General features: G+C 40.8%; 1 protein-coding gene across 2 annotated transcripts in view; it reads left to right on the top strand.

The window, feature by feature from the left end:
* GRIK2 (glutamate ionotropic receptor kainate type subunit 2) overlaps positions 1–22,740 on the top strand; it is a 1,450,753-nt gene that overhangs the window by 1,287,622 nt on the left and 140,391 nt on the right. For both annotated transcript variants that reach the window (XM_075340094.1, XM_075340093.1), the window contains one exon: positions 295–520. In XM_075340094.1, coding sequence (XP_075196209.1) covers positions 295–520 — 226 coding nt within the window. The remainder of the gene's footprint in view (positions 1–294; positions 521–22,740) is intronic.

Below are 22,740 nucleotides of genomic sequence, written 5' to 3'. Positions count from 1 at the left end.
TTTAATGTAGATCATACAGTTCCCAATAGACTTCAAATTTAAAAGTCATCCTCATATTTAATGTACACGTTCATGCCTATCAGAAATCTACAGAGGTCAAGAGAAATTTGAAATGTAGAAAAAAATTGCAAAAATAATTGTTTATGAATAACATACAATAGTTAGGACATAAAATACAAGGAAATCCTCTATATTAAATGCAGCAATGTGGTATTGTACAGTTAATGTGCAATAATATTTTTAATACAACCAAAATAACATATAATAAAATATTTCTTGTTTGCTCTTTCTTAGAAATCTAAAATACCAACATACGAAAAAATGTGGGCCTTTATGAATAGCAGAAGCCAGTCGGTACTTGTCAAAAATAATGAAGAAGGGATTCAGCGTGTGCTCACCTCTGATTATGCTTTTTTAATGGAGTCAACAACCATTGAATTTGTCACACAACGCAACTGTAACCTGACACAGATTGGAGGCCTTATAGATTCTAAAGGTTATGGAGTTGGAACTCCCATGGGTATGTTGAATGCCAATTATTTTGTCTTTGTTCATTTATCTTAGTTTGAGTGAGAAAAGAGAAATGTCTTGCCAACAATTGAATATAGCTTAACACCTTGCTTATAGTTGTAAAATACTAAAGGACTGTACTGTATATTCTGCAACAAAACAAAAAGAAAATATAAATAGATTGATGTTTTATTCCCTTATAGTCATTAAAGAGAATGTGTCACATCTTCATGTGTGATTTAATAGTCAAATGGTAAATAATGTATTTTTCAGGTTGAGTGACACCATTCACAATTGTAAGAAAAGATGCTTTAGAATTGTTATCTCATGGTAAATACAACTATCTCCTAAACCATATAGGCCCAAAAAATTTGAACGTTTCCTTTAAGATGTTAAATAGGAAATGTAATGTTCACTAAATTCTGAATTATTTTTATTATTATTATTATTATTATTATTATTAGTAGTAGTAGTAGTAGTAGTAGTAGTGGTAGTAGTATATTAGCAGGTGTATTGAGCAGGTGTATTACATTATGTGTAATCATAATAGAAAACAGTTAAAAAAGGCAATTATTACTGTTTTCCCAAGTTTCGTTTTTGACTTGTGTGATATTTTGGCATTGGTTGTTTTATGTCTTACTCACATTGCTGTATTATGGATCAATATTGTATAATGCACACATTGTAACTCGGTGAGCCTCTGATTGTATTCCCCTAATGTCAAACTGCATACATGTACTTCATCTGCAGAGTGCAATTGCCACCAAATAGTGTCCACAGGTCAAGGTGCATTCACTAAGAAAGCTTGATGGTAACTATAACGCTAACCCTGACAATCTAACTACATAGTTATTGCAGTCAATGCCAACTTGGTCATCTAATTGTTAGAGGTAGCATTGCACCCTCCCCCTTTGCGGTTGTGGGGTTGTTGATGGGTTGCGTTAGAAGACAGGGGCCTATCAATGTTCTCTGTGATTGCCATCGTGGTACTACTTTTATAATTTCAAATATAAGTATAGAAGAAAACCAAGATCTCTTATTAAAAATGTAAAAAACTGCTAAACATTTTAATATTATGAAAACTCTAAAACCTTAAACAAACCCCCTTCCCCCACACATATAAAAATAACAAAAAAATCTATAAAATAGAGCAAAAAGTATTGAAAATGTTGTATATGTTCCTCAAAAAAATTCTTAACACAACTTGGCATTGCCTAGAAATGATCAAATCTTTTGAAATTTAAATTCACCAGGTTTCATCAACTTTTTCCAAAAATGTAATTTGCAGTCGATTTGCCTCAAATAGCAATAATCCAAAGGCTCCAACTGTCTTGAAAAAAAATGTGTGTACATACTGAGGCTCCTAGGACTACAAAGACAAGTAAAAGGGTTACAATGTTTTGATCTTTTGACTTTTAGGCTTCATATCTCCCCACTCACTACATCTTTGAATGTGAGACTACCTTAATTTTATAGAATTATCTTGGCTATCCCATATAAAAATTTGACTTACAACTATTTTTTTTTGTTTGTTACTATTTTGGTCCTGGTGTTTAACTTTTTTTTTCATCCTGTATATTACTCAGTGTTTTAGTTAGGTTGAATTCCAAACGAAAGGTTGCTGGTTCAAATCAAGGAGCAGCCATGAAGAAGGCTTTCCAAGAAAATATAAATAGCATCATCCAGTTAAACTATAGCGAGCTGTTGGCTAAGAAAATTGCCAAACTGCCTCGTGTGTGCCATGACAGTTGTAAGAATACGAAATGAAGTCTGTCCATCCATTCAAAGGGTGAGAGGTGGATGTCCAGGCAAAATATTGGAGACAACAAGGCAGCTCATCATAATGCCTATCAGTTCTGGTGGGACAAAAATTGTATTAGAGGTAGCTTGTATGCTTCGGAATAGGGAGATCACAGACATCCATGCAAGCAGCTTATGATGCACGGTGTTACGAACCAGCGTCGCCATAGCCGCAAGCAGCCTGCTGCGGTTCCTGTTGCGCCCAGGCGCCGGCTGCCGTTCTTGGCCATGCCTCGGGTCGTCCAGTTGGGTGTTCCTTCCACCACGTCTAAGTGTGGAGAGGCGGCTAGTGCGCATGCGTGCGCCGATTTACCCCAGCCAGAGTCTAAGCCCGGTGTTTTGCCTAGTGAGCATGCCCAGCCTGATTGTGTTATGTTTGAGACTAAGTCCTCAGTTCAGGCTACTGAGCATGCTCCCACAATTAACCCTAACAGCCTCTTTGCACAAGTACTTGGACTTCGTGCTGTGTCTAAGTTCTGGGATGTGCCTACTGAGCATGCTCAAACTGATAGTCTGCTATCTGAGCCTGTTGCTCAGGCTACTGGGCATGCTCAGGCACTTAGTGCACCAGAGGCTAGGTCCGGTAAGGACCTCACTGAGCATGTCCGTGAGGTGGCAGGCCCTGATAGGGCAGAGGCTGTCAGGTGTCCTGATGATGTGGCAACTCCGGACTGGCTCACAGAGGCCCGCCCCTATGATCTGGCACCTCAGTATTGGTCGTCAGACGATGACTGGTGAAGTGTTTGGGGCGTGGCTGCCATGAGGTCATCAATGACGTGGCGGTTCCGGATAGGTCGCATGTGACGTCACTGATGACATGGCACTCTGCTATTGGACCTTGGTGGTTCCACCCTGGGTTTGGGGCGGACCCAGGTTATAAAAGGGGCTGGAGACAACATGGAGGTGCGCAGTCTTCACTTTTGCTCAGTCAGAGCACACCTCCATGTTAGAGCCTCATTGCGGCATAAGCCTATGTTGGGAAGCGGTAGGTAGGGTTAGGCGAACGGTGCCTGTCACGCCAAGATTCGTGGCTCGGCACATCAGGGTCAGGCGCCGTGCTTCCCTCCTGCCGTTCCAGTCTTGCTATAGCAGCCCAGTGGCGTTAACTGGGCTGCAGCTGCTATGCTTCCTGTCCGATTGTGCCCCTTACGCACACGGACAACGCACCTGCTGCGCCACCTGTCTGATTGTGCCCCCTACGCACACGGACAAAGCACCTGCTGCGCCACCTGTCCGATTGTGCCCCTTATGCACACGGACAACGCACCTGCTGCGCCACCTGTCCGGTTGTGCCCCTTACGCGCACGGACAGCGTACTCCAGGACCCCTGTGGAGTTAACAGGGTGTTCCTTATTTTCCTCGGCTTCCCGGTCAACGCTACTGGTGTACCCATCTGGCCTGACGTGTCCTACACACACGTGGCCAGTCGAGAGGTGGCCAGAAACGCTAATCGGAGGACCGCTCGGCCTGACGTGTCCTACACACGTGGCCGACAGGGCGCTTTCGTGGCGGTCTTCCAGTCAATGCTACCTGGTTACCACCCGGCCTGACGTGTTTCTTGCACACGTGGTTGGTGTAGCGCTAGGTGCACCAAAACGCTAATCTGGTTGTCGTCCGGTCTGACGTGTCCCAACACACGTGACCGGTTCCCAGAGTTCCTGGGTTATCTCAGAGCCATCCAGCTCTATAGTCTCCGCCTAACCCTCAGGTGCCAGCAGCTCCATTGTCATCTGGAGCACGGTGGGCCCCGACTGGCGATTAGGATATATACCCCCTGGTCCTAATCTGCCGGTCCCCCCGTAACACACGGTACACAAGTCTGGAATGATGGTGTGAAGAAAGGTGGTGAAGAAGCCTCAAATTCAATATCATCATAAGAAGCATCAGCTCGAGTTTAAATAGAAGTATGAAAGTGGACAGCAGAAAATTGGAAATAGTTGATTTGGAGCAATGAGATGGAAGTCCCTAGACTAGGCTCTGATGGGTGCAAATTGGTCTGGAGGAAACAAGAGAAAGAGGAGCTAAAAGGTCAAGAAATTGGAGGCAATGTTAAGTTTAGTTGAGAAAATCTTTTGCTATGGGATACTTGACCAGATAAATGGTGATTTCAATGCTGAGCTATATGTGAATATCCTACAAGATGAGTTATTTCATAAACATGAGTAGTTTAGGTATGAGAAAGATGACATAGTGTTCCAGCAAGACAATGACCCAAAAGGGTTCAATAAAAAGGAATTAGAGTTGCTGGATTGGCCCCCCAGAGTTCCCAGACCTCAATCCAATCAAACACTTGTGAGTAAAGTTGAAGATATACTGTTTTTTTTGGACTATAAGACACACTTTTATTTCCCCCAAATGTTGGGGGAAAGTGGGGGGTGCGTCTTATAGTCTGAATGTAGGGAATGCCTGCGGGGAATTAGGGTGTTGCGGTGGAGGGGTCATCGGCAGCATGCGCAGGCTGTAGCAGCGCCTGCCGTGACCACGTTGGCCCGCTTATTTCATATGCATGCATCCTGCCACCCATCATCTCTTAGCACTTAAGCTGACAGGTGGGCGAGATGATAGGCGGGGGATGCGTGCATAATTAGCAGCCAGCCCATGTGATCACCCCTAGCAACTACAGCCTGCAGTGATCATGTGCGGCTATATTCACTGCCCCGAGCATCATCATCAGCGCGGGGGGCAGTGAATAAGTACATTATACTCACCATTTCCTGCAGCATCGCGATGTCCTCCTGTCTGCCGGCCCGCTGATGTATGTTGAGAGCGGTGCGCACAGGGAAAACGTCATCGTTGTGCGCACGGCTCCACACACATCAGCGGGCAGGCAGACAGGAGGTCATAATGATGCTGCAGGGAACGATGACTGGCTCCACACAGGTCAGCAGCGCTGCTGCTGGCACTGACAAGAGGATGAGCGATGCTGCTGGAGTGGGGAAAGGCGAGTGTAAATGTTTTTTTTGTGTGCCACAGGATGCAAGCTGTATACCAGGATGAGGGTATAGAGCAGGATGGGGGGTATATAGCAGGATAGGGGTATTTTTTAGGATGGGGTTATTTATCAGGATGGGGGTATATAGCAGGATGGGGGTATATGGCCGGATGGGAGCTATACCAGGATGGGGGTATTTATCAGGATAGGGGTATTTAGCAGGATGGGATATTTAGCAGGATGGGGTATTTATCAGGATAAGGGTATATAGCAGGATGGGGGTATTTCTCAGGATGGTGGTATTTATCAGGATAGGGGTACATAGCAGGATGTGGGTATTTATCAGGATGGGGGCTATACCAGGATGAGGGATAGCATATACAAGGCAGGAGGATCATTACCAGGATGTGGTACCTTAGTTAGTGAATTTGGGGACATTACCCCCCATAACAGTGTCAGCAGCAGATCCTCACCCCATAACAGTGTGTCATGACCATACTTTTTTCTATTTAACTCCTCTAAAACCAGGGTGAGTCTTATGGTCCGGTGTGTCTTATAGTCCGAAAAATACGGTAAATATCCAAGTGAGTCGACAAGTATGCACCAACAGAATTCGGTCAAGACATGCTTGAATTTGATGGAGAGAATGCCAGGAAGGATTCAGGCAGTGTTTAAAGCCAAAGAAAATTTCCCAAATACTAGCAAAATGAGAAAAATTTTAATTTAGATTTTTAGGAGCAATGGAGTAACAACACAGTAATGTATGAACTACAGCATACAATTGCAAGTAAATGTGAAAGAAATAATTTTATTATGCAAGTTAAATTAGAAAAATCCAACTTTAACATTTTGACTCCACACGAGTCTATTTCATGGAATATTTTCACGAAGTTAGAATGATATTTCAGCATTTAAACACCAGCGTGTGTGTGTAAGTTGTTCTAATAGCTACAACTAATAATAGGTGTGTGTACCGGTCAGAGAATTTGCGTTGAAAAACAAATAACTGCCACCATATGGCATTTACAAGAAAGTACTTTATGTTCTCTATGGGTGATTATTGGCTTTTCAACACCGATACTCTAATCGCTGCATACATCCACCATTAGATGTAGGTATTAGAACAACTTACACACTGCCTGAATCCTTCTGGGTATTTTCTCAATCCAATTCAAGCAAATCTGTTTCGTGCATACTGGTCGACTCACTCGGGTATGTATACAGGTTTTTCTTCTACTCTACCCCCAACTGTTTGATTGGATTAGATTGAATAGAAATTATTTCATTCACATTTACTTGCAATTGTGTACCGGTGTTCATACATTACGGATTGTTCTATTGTTCTATTACTTCTGAGCACCACTGGTGGCGGTTCAGCAGGAACTTAATTTCTTCTATTAGTAACAATGTAGGGACATGATAAGAATCTACATAACTAATCATACGCTAAATAGTTACAAGTGAAATTCATGTAGGAGATTGCCAAGATAATTGTCTATAAAATGAAGGTAAGGCCACTTTACACGCAGCAACATCGCTAAAGCGATGTCGTTGGGGTCACGGAATTCGTGACGCACATCCGACTGCTTTAGCGATGTCGTTGCGTGTGATACTTATGTGCGATCGAAAAAGGTCGCAAAATCGTTCAAAATCATTGCTCGTTGACATGCTCCCCTATTCCCAATTATCGTTGCTGCTGCAGGTACGATGTTGTTCGTCGTTCCTGCAGCAGCACACATCGCTATTTGTGATACCGCAGGAACGAGGAACCTCACCTTACCTGCGGCCGCCGGCAATGAGGAATGAAGGAGGTGGGCGGGATCTTACGTCCCACTCATCTCCGCCCCTCTGCTTCTATTGGGCGGCTGCTTAGTGGCGTCGCTATGATGCCAAACAAACCACCCCATTAGAAAGGAGGCAGTTCGCCGGTCACAGCGACGTCGCTAGGCAGGTAAGTAGTGTGACGGGTCAGAACGATTTTGTGCGCCATGGCCAGCGATTTGCTTGTGACGCACAAACGATGGGGGCGGGTGCGCATGCTAGCGATCTCGCTAGCGAGATCGCAGCGTGTAAAGCGGACTTTAGTCTCATGCTCAAAGCTATAGTGGATGGCTACTTACGGAGCCTGAAATTGAAAAGTTCAAAATATTGTTACCCTTTTGCTTGCCACTGTATATCCAATCCCTTTAAAATTGTTTAAAACAAGCAGCCTTGGAAATGTCAAAGTGACCTCTATAGATACAAAGAGCCCATTTAATAACAAAATGAAATAAAAAATACTTTCCATTTTTTTTTAAAATAATACAATTTTATTTATTAAATAATATTTATTAAATAAATAATCCAAAAACTATCCCTCATAGATATTTGTGAGTTGGCAGACCATTCTTTGCAAAATACTGATACAAATTGATGGTATCACATCATCAAAACCATCATCTTGCTATTACTGAGAAGTTTGATGTTCCATATATGTCAAATTGTTCACTGCTTCTTCCCAACAAGTACAAGCATGCATTCTGGAGGAAAGTGCAGCCAAATGTGGCATGCATTTTGTAGACTTTTTTATGAATGGATAGTGCTAATGGTGATGGTGCATTTGCTGCTGTTAGAGACTCTCACATTCTTACCTGTGATATACTGTATACTTTTTTCTTTTACACTACCCCATTCATTCTCATTATCACTTTTTTAATATGCATTTCGTACAACACTATAAATATTTTTTTTACAATCTGGGTAATAACCCTTAACAAAAAGAATATAACAAGAAATGATAGGTATTTAAGTAGGTAGGAGGGAACATGCAGAGAGAGAAAATCAGTGGCGTATATGTGGCTGCCAGTTTGGAATGGTTCAATAGGAGTACAAATTAATGTGTTGGAGAATAATATAGATAAAAAATTGCTAAGAAAGTTTATTAAAAATTACTAAAAATACATATTAAAGATATCCAGATGAAGTGATAAAAGCAGCAGAATCAATTTATAAGTGCAATGAAGAATAGACTATATACTGTGCTGGGATATATATTACATTTAATGTCACAGTAAATACCTGGATTGAAAATAAAAAAAATAAAATAAAAAACACACAACTTCAGTCATCACAATATTCCATATAAATTTAATAATTCCGATTAGTAAAATAATAGCTACTTTGACAAACAAACATCATGCTTAGAGTAATAATAAATATTTAAATATATAATTTACCGAGAAAAGGTACCCAGCAAAAATGAGGTTATGACACATAAATAGAACAGAAATCGGAACACTGACAGTAATTACAGAAAAGTGCAATTATCACCAGAGGTAACAGCTACATTAGAAGACTCAATCCTTTGGATAATTGCTAAACAGGAAAGACTAACCATTAATGCTGTATGCTACTGCATAGCCCCGTGTTATGACACGTGTTCCGTATAGAGACTGTGTAGTTTGCTGCCTTTATGATAGTGTGCACCAACTGTCTCTGGAAAAAACTTGGCAATATTTTTGCTGGAGAACAGAGGCTTTTCTCATCTTGACTTTGATGCACTGCACTCATGACTGGAGCAGCCACTGTGGGCAAGGTTAATACATGACATTAATGTTTCATAGCTGCAGTGATTCAGCACAAATACTGTGACATGCCGTGAATAGTGATGGACGAGCATGATGGTCACAACTTGGAACTTGATTGAGCATCGTGGTGCTCTGGCATTGCTTGGTGCTCAATTGAGTACTGCAAGTGATCAAGCTAAATGCTCAACCAAGTTATTTTACCCAACCTGGACATAGCCTCTAGCCACCACAGTTCCCACAGCAGAAGTCATTGTTCATCAAAATCCGTGCAGTCTCCTGCCCTCCATCAGCAATGTCTGTCAACGTCTGTTCCATGTGTGCTATCAAATGTTCCTTCCTGCTAAAATAACATTGCCATTTGTTTGTTCAGCTTCAGTCCTCATTCCAGAATAGAGAGGAATGGGGACTCAAATAAAATTTTCATTTACATTTGGAAGGCTCACATGGAACTGAAGTTGCCGACACTGCCAGCTGCATGCTGGATGATGGTAACTGATGGAGCGGCGTCTGCAAGGTGATGTTTGCCGCTGTGGAGACTGTGGTAAACAGAAATTGTGTGAAAGGTAGGTAAGAGAACTGGGGACTCACGCCAAAAAATATGTCTCCTATTCACTCCTTTTGTACTCGGTATTTGAGTCAAGCATTCAGGCACTCTGATTTTCTAGATTCAAGTACTGAGCACCCAAGTACTTTTGTGCTCGCTTATCACTAGTCGTGAAGCCTTCATGAATAGGATCAACATCAGTTTTGCCCGCAAGATAGTAATTATTTCTCAACCTCCTACACGTCCTCTGCATCAATCTTAACTAATATAACCCCATATCCAACATACATGTAAAGTCGTAGTAAATAACATCATGCAGCAGGCAAACTGGAATGCATCTTAACTTGACATCTGACATTAGCAACTGATGAGGAATACATATCGTCTACTGAAGCCCTTCACATATGCAACACAATTTGTTAGTTGGGACACATGTAAAATCAGTGAAATCCCTAAAAGATTCCCCCTCTGCAGCTCCTAGGCTGCATTCTGGAAAGGTTCCTGTTGCTATTGTGCCCCCTTTGAGACCAAAATAAAAACTTTATAAAGTCTTACCTTTTTGTATGCAAATCTTTTTTTATGTACACAGGAACAGGCTCTCTTGCGTCCGTTAGTCGCCCTCCTGCCGCTTTACGCCGTCCCCCATCGCTCATTTCCATAACTGATGACGCCGCCCAGTGCTCCCGAGGTCTTGCGCATGCGCCGTGCCACTCTCGCGGGATTGAGCACTGTGCACAGCTGGTGACGTTATTGCGCAGGCGTGAGATTATGGGCGGTGCTGTGATTTTCATCAGCAAGTATGCGCCCATAATCTCGTGCCCGCGCTTTCCCCTCTGCCTCCACCGTTCTGCGCAAGCGCTGGCCAGATGAACCCACGTCACCTCTTACCCATCTTTCCCTGGAGCAGGAAATAGATGGGAGGAGCGGAGCAGCATAACGGTGGAGGCAGAGTGAAAAGCGCGGGCATGAGATTATGGGCGGGTACTTGCTGATGACAATCACAGCGCTGCCCATAATTTCACGCCTGCGCAATCACGTCACCAGCAGTCACACTGCACAGTGCTCACTCCTGCGAGAGTGGCACTGGGCATGCGCGAGACCTCGGGAGCACTGGGCATCGTCCTCAGTTATGGAAATGAGCGATGGGGGATGGCGTAAAGCAGCAGGAGGGCGACTAACGGACACAAGAGAGCCCGCCACCGTGTACATAAAAAAAGATTAGCATACAAAAAGGTAAAACTTTATAAAGTATTTATTTTGGTCTCAAATGGGGCGCAATCGCAACAGGAACCTTTCCAGAATGCAGCCCAGGAGCTGCAGAGGGGGAATCTTTTAGGTTTATTGCAAAATTTCTGCGGACAGGTTCCCTTTAAAAAGGCTTTGTGGACAATGATTGCTTCTTTAATTTGAAGAAAAGCTAGTTAGTTCCTGATTTCTAAAAAATTATTGATTTAAGATGGCTTAAAAAAATCCTTAGTAATTGCTTACTTTTTGTGTGAATTGCAAACTGTTTCAGATCTTTAAAAATGGATTTTTTTAAACTCTTAGTTGAGAAGCCATTACTTCTTCACATTCAAATTAATACACCTATTTTGTGATCCTAAAGGGCCTTAACCACTTCACCCCCGGGTGTTTTTGCGATTCTCCGGGGGGGGTTTCTTCCTCTCTTTCTTCCGAGAGACGTAACTTTTATATTTTTCCATCAATATTCCCATATGAGGGCTTGTTTTTTGTGGGACGAGTTGAACTTTTAAATGAAAGCATAAGTTTTCCCATATAGTGTACTGAAATACAGCAAAAAAAAATTTAAGTGTGGAAAAATGGCAAAAAAGTGCGATCGCACAATAGTTTTTGGGATATTTTATTCACAATGTTCATTATATGGTTGTATTATATGTGTTGCTGTGATCTCTGAGGTCGGTGTGAGTTTGTAGACACCAAACATGTAAAGTTTTACTTCTAAGGGGTTAAAAAAAAAATCACAAGCTTGTACAAAAAAAGTGGTGCTTGTTTTGCACCATTTCCCAAAATCTGTAGCGTTCTCATTTTTCTGGATCTATGGCTCAGTGATGGCTTATTTTTTGCGTCTTGATCTGACATTTTAACGGTACCATTTTTGCACAGATGTTACGTTTTGATCGCCTGCTATTACATTTTGCGCAAAATTTGCGGTGACCAAAAAATGTAATTTGGTTGTTTGGAATTTTTTTGCCACTACGCCGTTTACTGATCAGATTATTTGATTTTATATTTTGATAGATCGGGCATTTCTGAACGTGGCGATACCAAATAGGTGTATATTTTTTATTTTTTTTAACCCTTTAATTTTCAATTGGGCGAATGGGGGGGTGCTTTGAACGTTTAGGTTTTTTATTTTTTTAAAGTTTTTTAAAACCTTTTTAATTTTTTTTTATTTACTAGCTCCCTTAAGGGAGTATAACGTTCAGCAATCTGATCGCTCTTCCATTTCTCCAGATCACAGCTACACAGCTGAGATCTGTAAATATGCTGCTTTACTCTCAATACCGTCGCTCTGCTGGCATTGAGAGAAAGTGACTCATGATAGCTACAGGCATCATCACATGACCCTGCGCTACCATGGCAACAACCGGAAGTCACGTGATCATGCCACGTGACTTCCAATGGGGGCGGGTAAGTTATCGATATGGCTGCGCGCATTTACATCTCCCTGCAGATTTTGACACCGAGATGTAAGGGGTTAATAGTTACGGGTGAAGCGCAATTCCACTCGCGACTAGCAGGCACACGTCAGCTGTTGAAATCAGCTAATTAACCTCACATAATCCATGACGTACCCAGTATGTCATGGGTCGTAAAAGGGTTAAAAGAACATTTTTTTAACTAATTGCCCTTTAATCAACAAAGAACAAAGCTCATGATACTCCCCCAAACAGGAATAATCTCCCCCCCAAGTGAAACAGCCATGGATTCTTTCTTTTGCCCTGCCTGTGTATAAACACTTCCCAGGTAGGCATCTGACATCAAAAATTGATACAACTTGGATTGTTTATTTATATAATTTAATTAGCCTACATAGTTTGAAAATGCATTGTTTAATTAACTAGGCTGCTGGTTACCATGGATTGACATCGGTTTTTCCTAAGCCAAATAGGTTGAAATCACTTGCACAATAATAAAGAGCTAAAAACAGGTTCAATACACATATAGGTAGTCTGAGAGTGATATGTACATATTTTCTGGGTAACTAGTAGCTTTTCAGTATTCTGAATCACAGGGAATCAAATTTTAAAGAACAATAAAGGGAAGCCTGTGACTTTGAATTTCAAATGCCATGTTCATCTCTACTAAGTTCCACATTATCGTTCCTATTGTCACTTTATGTGCTTTTAAGAATTACTCTCTGTGAGCTAATGCTGTTCCAAGGTGCTGCCTCTCCCTTCTGGGACACTACTTTGCAGATCATTGGGAGTGGCTTGCTTATTCATCCTCATGCGAGCAAACTCCTTGAAAAATGTTTTTTCCATGCAGTCGCAGGTCAAGTGGTAAGAATTGTTGTGAGTTCCATACAAATCTTTTATTGACAAAGTATCATCTTTAATGTGGGCTGGATGATTTGTACTTTCAATCTGCCTGCCTGCTTATTAACATCTTGTAAATGACATGTCATGCTCTCTCTTACTACTTCTACTGAGATAACTCCATGATAATATGCATATTACATACAAGTTGTGAAGTAAAATGCACAGTCATGGCTCATTATACATTTTCATGGCTCAGATTTTGCCCTCTGCCCACTCCTTTGTAGCTTTTATGTGTCAGGCCAAGGAGCATGGGTTGATCACAAGGAAGCAAGAAGAGAGCCATGAAATGTTGCATGAAGGCTACGAAGAAGCAGACAGTAAGCAGAGGGGATGTAATAATACAGAAAAGATCAAGCCATGGTAGCACAGACAGACATGACACATGAGAGATTAAACTTTATCACGGAAACAGGTTTGCATGTGCTTTTAAAATTTTAGAACGTCATGGTAAATTTCAATCTGTGTGGAGATGTTTTTTTCATAATACATGAGGAGAAACAATTGCTTTGATAATCATTGCTGAAATTCTTAGATTGCGAGCCCCACTATTAATAGAAGGAAATAGAAATGCCTGTAAAGTGCTGGTGAATAACTTGGCACTATATATGCAAGCATAATTAAAGCACCACTGCAGATTTTTTTTTTTATTTAACAGATGAATTGGTGCTTTAAATATAAGTACCCTGACCCCTGTCTTATAATCACCTGGCACCATCTTCATCTTTTGCAGAATCCTTTTAGTGTGTTTCCTGTGATTTGTGACTTTCCAGCAGCTCCAGTGTTTCATGGAGCATGCTGAAGGTCAAAGATCAATGCAATTCTATGAGAACTTTGTTCTAGCTTTTATAGAGTTGGATTGACAGCTTGTGACGTAACTTCTGACTTCTAGCCAGTCACAAGTTAAGGGCACGGGACGGCACCGTGGAAATGGAGGGGTGGCAAAATTGCATCAAGGCGCCAGAGGGTGAGTATAATAAAAGGGCCAGGGGGCTTACATTAACTGCTCATGCGCACGTAACTGCAGAATTTTCTGCAGTGATTTGACAGCACATATGCGCTTCAAATCGCTGCAGAAACACTGCATAATGGATGGACATTTTTGTCAAAAAAAGCCGATTTCATGCGCTATGGCTGGTGCTCCCACGATAGACAGAGTGGGAGCTGCATCCATAGTGCACGGATAATTGATATGCTACTTTTATGAACGCACGGAGTTGGGTCAAAATTTTAGCACCCAAATCGCTGCGTTCACAAAAGCATCTACATAGATTGTGCAGGGGACGCAGGACACATGCATTTACACTGCAGTGCAATACACAGCGTAAATGCATGTGAGTACACAACGTGCGCATGAGCCCTTAAAGTGCCTCTCTAGTGCTGAAAACAAAACAAAACACTGGAGTGGTGCTTTAACAAAATAAATAATGTAGACCCTGATAGATAAAAGAGAATTGTAAGCTTTGTTTACTTTTTTTCCCATGACTGTGTCTATGTTAGCATATGATCAAATATAGACCAATATAAACAATTACTACTTGAATGCTAGACTTGGTGTGAATCCATTCCCATTATCCAGTCTAGCAGCCAGGGTAGCAGCCACATTTTTTTCTGCAGTTGCTGAATAGGAGCCCACAAAACAAACTTTTACTTCACAGATAATCTTTTGATTAGCTAGCCTTGGATGATGTCAATGTGGCTGCTAGTTAGGGAGCAGTTCTCCGGATACCTGTCTAACACCCACAAAATATTGAAGTACTGATAATTAATTTGCACAATCTACCAAATGCCTAACTGTTTTTATCATTGGCCCTACTGGATCTTTTTAGGTGCCAATACATGAGATATATGTAAGCTGGATCTTTGTTTAACTGCCGGTTATCTCTCCTAGCTCCTTGTTCTAATTTTACCCATATGCCAGGGGGCACTTATTAGGGGTAAAAGAAAGGCGATTCCGGCAGCTAAATAGCAAAGGGTTCTTTACAGTTATAGCAGTTGGACTGTGGAATGCCCTACCGCAAGAGGTGGTAATGGCGTACACTAAAACAACTTTAAAAGAAAGGGCTGGATGACTTCTTTAGTACCAAAAACATTGTGGTTTGTCGATAACTAAGTGACAAAAATGCCTAATTGATGGAGAAAGGTTGAATTTGATGGACCTAGAGGTTTTTTTTCAACCTATGTAACTATGTATGCTCAATTCAGTTGAGTGTTCATGAGTTTTTAATGGGGAGAACGCTGCTGCAAAACTGGTTGTGACTTATCTTCCCCGAGAACATAAAAATAAGGTGTTTAAAATTAAACTGTACAATCCACTCTCACATGAAATGTCCACGGAGAACAAGCGGGCCTTGAAAATCATTCATCAGCCTTAATGAGTATGGGGACTTAAAGGAAATATGTTGATCAGATAAACATTGTTTGTAAATACAACTTTTAATACTTTATCATCATTTCAACATTATAATTGCTGAATGACATATGTTCCAGAGTACAGTAACACCTCTCAAAAATTCAATGCATCAATTTCAAAGCATTTTATTTATTCAGGCACTTTTTGTTCTGCCACTCGTGAAAAGCATTCATCAAAGCGAAGCCAACTCTTTCATGGAAGCTCGTCAATGCAAATGGTAAAATTCTGTCATTTTATCAAAGGAAAATATAATGACTCTAGTTGATTGAGAACATAGTCATTTATATGGATATACTCATACAAAACTACAGAAAATAGTAATGAGGCTGGATAACTGGGTACAATGAATAGTATGTTTTGCTATCAAGAAATCTGGTTAAAAAAAAAAGCTTAAAAAATGCTGGGCATATTTTTATTTCAGATATAACAGTAGGGCTTAATAGTTTCAATAAAGCTGCAAAATAAACAATATGCAATTTTATGCAACTATATGTCTTTTAGATCTTACCTAAAGACGTGCTAGTTTAAGAAAATGTTAATATATATTGTAGGGATTCCCATTTCTTGGAAAACTGTAGCGTTCACAAAGTCTCAAAGTATCTTTGTTCAAACCAGCAGGTTTATTAAAGGTCATAAATCTTCACCAAGTGTAGTCTTCCGACATAAAGCAAGCAAAGCATAATGAAATAAAACCAAGATAGTCCATACAGCCATTTTGCTCAGCCGTTCAGTTAACTCAGAGTTTACTCCAACTCGATCAAGACTGACCCTCAAAAACTAGTCTTTACACCTGTCCACACATAAACCTTCTGAGACAGCTCAACTTCATTTTAAATGAGCTGCAAAGCCTGGATAGGAGGCATGGAACGACCAGTCCCACCCAGCTGTTTCAGTTGTTACTAAAACCCAGATCAAAAATCCAGGTCTATTGAAGAATTCATCTCAGCACTTTATGTGTTAGAGCCTGTTTGTCTGGGACCTACATCACTGAGGTTTGCCACATCAGTGACACATACCTTCCATCCAAGATTGGTCCTGGTGCAACCTTACAATACATTGGAAAGCAAAAGAATGACAATGTTTTGAACTTTTGATTTTCAGGCTCCATATCTCACTATCCATTACAGTATTGAGTGTGAGACTGATTTTATTTTATAGACAATCATCTTGGCTATCTTATATATAACATTGTCTTCCAACTATTTATGATTAATTAGTCAGATTCTTGTAATGTCACAGCATTGATACTGTTCTGCTATTAAAAATCGAAATGTAAATTTGTATTATATCATTTTGAAAATCCACCTATGCCTTTAAACACTGAATATTTCTGGTAATGCTCTCTATCAGATTCAAGCATGTCTCAACCGAAATCTGATCCCAGGTCTCTTCTATAGGGTCCCAATGTTTGTGCATACTGGTCATCTCACTTGTGTAAGTGTACAGCTTTTTCTCACACTCTACCCAAAAGTGTTTAATTGGGATGAGGTCTGGGGACTGTGGGGGCCAATCCAGCACCTCTACTTCATTGTCATTGAACAATTTCTTCTCCAATCTTAATGTATTTTTCGGTCGTTGTTCTGATGGAACACTATGTGGTCCTTTTCTTATCCATAGTGCTCAAGTGCACAAAGTAGCTCATCCTGTAGGATACTCACATATAGCTCAGCATTGAGATCACCATCGATCTTAGTCAAGTATTCATCACCTTTGGCATATCATCAGGCTTAATCAGCTGAAGTTGACAGTTCCTTCAATGTCTCAATTTGTTAGCTCCTTTTTCCCCTAGTTTCTTTCAGACTTATTTTCACCCATCAGTGCCTAGTATATTGACCTTTTTCTCATCACTCATAATTACCTATTCAAATCTTCTATTGTCCATTTTTCTGAAAACTTGAGCCAACTCTGATGACATATGATGATATTGAAGTTGAGGCTTCTTCACCTTTTTTTGGGTCACCAATCCAGACTTATGTAATGTGGGTCACACGGTGCTTGCATGCACATCTGTGATTTCACTATTACGAATCATACAAGCCCCCTCCACTGCCATGATTGTCATGACAGACCTTTTGATGAGCTGACTTGTTGATGGCAAAGTTTTGACCGGACATCCATATCTATGGATAGATAGACTTTTATTTTTTCAAATGTCATGGTACTCACAGGATGCAGTTTGGCAGTTTTCTTGGCTGAGAGACTGCTATCGATGAGCTGGATGAAGCAGTTTCTTTTTTCTTGGGAAATCCTCTTTATGTCTGCTCCTCACTCTAAACCAGTAGCTTTTCACTTGGGAATCAACCAAATAACACATTGATCTATTAGGGAATGTAATAGATTGTAGTTTGCAGTATGCTGGAAAAAAAGATTTTTCCATCACCAGGAGCAAAACAGTAATATTACTGTAACAATGCAAGAATCTACATAACTAATCTTATGCTAAAGGTTTCAAGACATATTTATGTACAGGTGCATCTCAATAAATAAGAATATCATCAAAAAGTTAATTTATTTCAGTAATTCAATACAAAAAGGGAAACATATATTATATAGAGCCATTACAGAGTGATCTATTTCAAGTGTTTATTTCTGTTAATGTTGATAATTATAGCTTACAGCCAATGAAACCCAAAAGTCATTATTAGAGTTGAGCGCGGTTCGTGGTTCGAGGTTCTCCAGTTCTAGGCTCGAGTGATTTTGGTGCCTGTTCTAGATCGAACTAGAACTCGAGCTTTTTGCAAAAGCTCGATAGTTCTAGAAACGTTCGAGAACGGTTCTAGCAGCAAAAAACCAGCTAATTCCTAGCTTGGTTTCCGCTGTAATAGTGTAAGTCACTCTGTGAATCACACTATTATGACATTTCAGTGTATAGTGTGCGTGAACAGCGCCTTCAGATCACTGCTGTTTCTATAATGGCGATCGCCATTTTTTTTTTTTTTCCTTGTCTTCCTTCCCAAAGCGCGCGCGTGTAGTGGGGCGGGCCAGCATGTCAGCCAATCCCAGACACACACACAGCTAAGTGGACTTTTAGCCAGAGAAGCAACGGCATGTGTGATAGGATGTCCATGTCACATGTCCCTGCATTATAAAACCGGACATTTTCCTCCAGGACGCCATTATCTCTTCTGCGTCTTTGGTGTCAGACATCACTGTCGCAGCTCCGTCCTCCTGAGTCCTATCGCCGATACTGCTGTATGCGCTCCATACACAGCGTTAGACAGCTTAGGGAGAGCACTTTCTATCAGTCCTTTTAAGGGCTCAAACCGGCAGGGTCAGAGAGCCATAGGTGACAGGTCCTGAAAACAGAGACAGCGTCTGTGTAGCCAAGGTCAGGAATTTCATCGCTGCATTTCACCATTAGGAGGGAATAGAAAGGCAGGCTTCCATTCCTCTACCCAGAGCCCCACAATCCTGCCACTGTACCCTCCTGTCCTCTGCACACTCCAACTCATTATAACTAAGCCATTATACTAGCAAACACTCAGTGTACCTAGTGGCATCCTAAACGTGGCTATTGGACTTTGCTATAGTCCCACTAGTGCAAAGACGTTTGCAGAGCACGTCTGCCTGCATTGCACACTCCAACTCTTTTTAAATAAGCCATTATACTAGCAAACAGTCAGTATACCTAATGGCATCCTAAACTTGGCTATTGTACTTTTGTCTAGTCACACTATTGCAAAGATATTTGCATCACGTCTGCCTGCATTGCACACTCAAACTCTTTTTAACTACGCCATTATGCTAGCAAACAGTCAGTGTACCTAGTGGCATCCTAAACGTGGCTATTGGACTTTTGTGTAGTCACAGTAGTGCAAAGATATTTGCAGCACGTCTGCCTGCATTGCACACTCCAACTCTTTTTAACTAAGCCATTATACTAGCAAACAGTCAGTGTACCTAGTGGCATCCTAAACGTGGCTATTGGACTTTTGTGTAGTCACAGTAGTGCAAAGATATTTGCAGCACGTCTGCCTGCATTGCACACTCCAACTCTTTGTAACTAAGCCATTATACTAGCAAACAGTCAGTGTACCTAGTGGCATCCTAAACGTGGCTATTGTACTTTTGTCTATTCACACTATTGTAAAGATATTTGCAGCACGTCTGCCTGCATTGCACACTCCAACTTTTTTTAACTAAGCCATTATACTAGCAAACAGTCAGTGTACCTAGTGGCATCCTAAACGTGGCTATTGTACTTTTGTCTATTCACACTATTGTAAAGATATTTGCAGCACGTCTGCCTGCATTGCACACTCCAACTTTTTTAACTAAGCCATTATACTAGCAAACAGTCAGTGTACCTAGTGGCATACAAGAAGTGGCTATTGTACTTTTGTCTATTCACACTATTGTAAAGATATTTGCAGCACATCTGCCTGCATTGCACACTCCAACTTTTTTTAACTAAGCCATTATTCTAGCAAACAGTCAGTGTACCTAGTGGCATCCTAAACGTGGCTATTGTACTTTTGTCTATTCACACTATTGTAAAGATATTTGCAGCACGTCTGCCTGCATTGCACACTCAAACTCTTTTTAACTAAGCCATTATACTAGCAGTCAGTGTACCTAGTGGCATCCTAAACGTGGCTATTGTACTTTTGTCTATTCACACTATTGTAAAGATATTTGCAGCACGTCTGCCTGCATTGCACACTCAAACTCTTTTTAACTAAGCCATTATACTAGCAAACAATCAGTGTACCTAGTGGCATCCTAAACGTGGCTATTGTACTTTTGTCTATTCACACTATTGTAAAGATATTTGAAGCACGTCTGCCTGCATTGCACACTCCAACTTTTTTTAACTAAGCCATTATACTAGCAAACAGTCAGTGTACCTAGTGGCATCCTAAACGTGGCTATTGTACTTTTGTCTATTCACACTATTGCAAAGATATTTGCAGCACGTCTGCCTGCATTGCACACTCAAACTCTTTTTAACTAAGCCATTATACTAGCAAACAGTCAGTGTACCTAGTGGCATCCTAAACGTGGCTATTGTACTTTTGTCTATTCACACTATTGTAAAGATATTTGCAGCACGTCTGCCTGCATTGCACACTCCAACTTTTTTTAACTAAGCCATTATACTAGCAAACAGTCAGTGTACCTAGTGGCATCCTAAACGTGGCTATTGTACTTTTGTCTATTCACACTATTGTAAAGATATTTGCAGCACGTCTGCCTGCATTGCACACTCCAACTTTTTTAACTAAGCCATTATACTAGCAAACAGTCAGTGTACCTAGTGGCATACAAGAAGTGGCTATTGTACTTTTGTCTATTCACACTATTGTAAAGATATTTGCAGCACATCTGCCTGCATTGCACACTCCAACTTTTTTTAACTAAGCCATTATTCTAGCAAACAGTCAGTGTACCTAGTGGCATCCTAAACGTGGCTATTGTACTTTTGTCTATTCACACTATTGTAAAGATATTTGCAGCACGTCTGCCTGCATTGCACACTCAAACTCTTTTTAACTAAGCCATTATACTAGCAGTCAGTGTACCTAGTGGCATCCTAAACGTGGCTATTGTACTTTTGTCTATTCACACTATTGTAAAGATATTTGCAGCACGTCTGCCTGCATTGCACACTCAAACTCTTTTTAACTAAGCCATTATGCTAGCAAACAATCAGTGTACCTAGTGGCATCCTAAACGTGGCTATTGTACTTTTGTCTATTCACACTATTGTAAAGATATTTGAAGCACGTCTGCCTGCATTGCACACTCCAACTTTTTTTAACTAAGCCATTATACTAGCAAACAGTCAGTGTACCTAGTGGCATCCTAAACGTGGCTATTGTACTTTTGTCTATTCACACTATTGTAAAGATATTTGCAGCACGTCTGCCTGCATTGCACACTCAAACTCTTTTTAACTAAGCCATTATACTAGCAAACAGTCAGTGTACCTAGTGGCATACAAGAAGTGGCTATTGTACTTTTGTCTATTCACACTATTGTAAAGATATTTGCAGCATGTCTGCCTGAATTGCACACTCCAACTCTTTTTAACTAAGCCATTATGCTAGCAAACAGTCAGTGTACCTAGTGGCATCCTAAACGTGGCTATTGGACTTTTGTCTAGTCACACTAGTGCAAAGATATTTGCAGCACGTCTGCCTGCATTGCACACTCCAACTCTTTGTAACTAAGCCATTATACTAGCAAACAGTCAGTGTACCTAGTGGCATCCTAAACGTGGCTATTGTACTTTTGTCTATTCACACTATTGTAAAGATATTTGCAGCACGTCTGCCTGCATTGCACACTCCAACTTTTTTTAACTAAGCCATTATACTAGCAAACAGTCAGTGTACCTAGTGGCATCCTAAACGTGGCTATTGTACTTTTGTCTATTCACACTATTGTAAAGATATTTGCAGCACGTCTGCCTGCATTGCACACTCAAACTCTTTTTAACTAAGCCATTATACTAGCAAACAGTCAGTGTACCTAGTGGCATACAAGAAGTGGCTATTGTACTTTTGTCTATTCACACTATTGTAAAGATATTTGCAGCACGTCTGCCTGCATTGCACACTCCAACTTTTTTTAACTAAGCCATTATTCTAGCAAACAGTCAGTGTACCTAGTGGCATCCTAAACGTGGCTATTGTACTTTTGTCTATTCACACTATTGTAAAGATATTTGCAGCACGTTTGCCTGCATTGCACACTCAAACTCTTTTTAACTAAGCCATTATACTAGCAAACAATCAGTGTACCTAGTGGCATCCTAAACGTGGCTATTGTACTTTTGTCTATTCACACTATTGTAAAGATATTTGAAGCACGTCTGCCTGCATTGCACACTCCAACTTTTTTTAACTAAGCCATTATACTAGCAAACAGTCAGTGTACCTAGTGGCATCCTAAACGTGGCTATTGTACTTTTGTCTATTCACAGTATTGTAAAGATATTTGCAGCACGTCTGCCTGCATTGCACACTCAAACTATTTTTAACTAAGCCATTATACTAGCAAACAGTCAGTGTACCTAGTGGCATCCTAAACGTGGCTATTGTACTTTTGTCTATTCACACTATTGTAAAGATATTTGCAGCACGTCTGCCTGCATTGCACACTCCAACTTTTTTTAACTAAGCCATTATACTAGCAAACAGTCAGTGTACCTAGTGGCATCCTAAACGTGGCTATTGTACTTTTGTCTATTCACACTATTGTAAAGATATTTGCAGCACGTCTGCCTGCATTGCACACTCCAACTTTTTTTAACTAAGCCATTATACTAGCAAACAGTCAGTGTACCTAGTGGCATCCTAAACGTGGCTATTGTACTTTTGTCTATTCACACTATTGTAAAGATATTTGCAGCACGTCTGCCTGCATTGCACACTCAAACTCTTTTTAACTAAGCCATTATACTAGCAAAC

Source organism: Anomaloglossus baeobatrachus, chromosome 3, assembly GCF_048569485.1.
Source record: "Anomaloglossus baeobatrachus isolate aAnoBae1 chromosome 3, aAnoBae1.hap1, whole genome shotgun sequence".
Lineage (NCBI taxonomy): Eukaryota > Metazoa > Chordata > Amphibia > Anura > Aromobatidae > Anomaloglossus > Anomaloglossus baeobatrachus.
The sequence above is the reverse complement of the archived record's forward strand: the minus strand, read 5'-3'. Positions and strand labels throughout refer to the sequence as shown.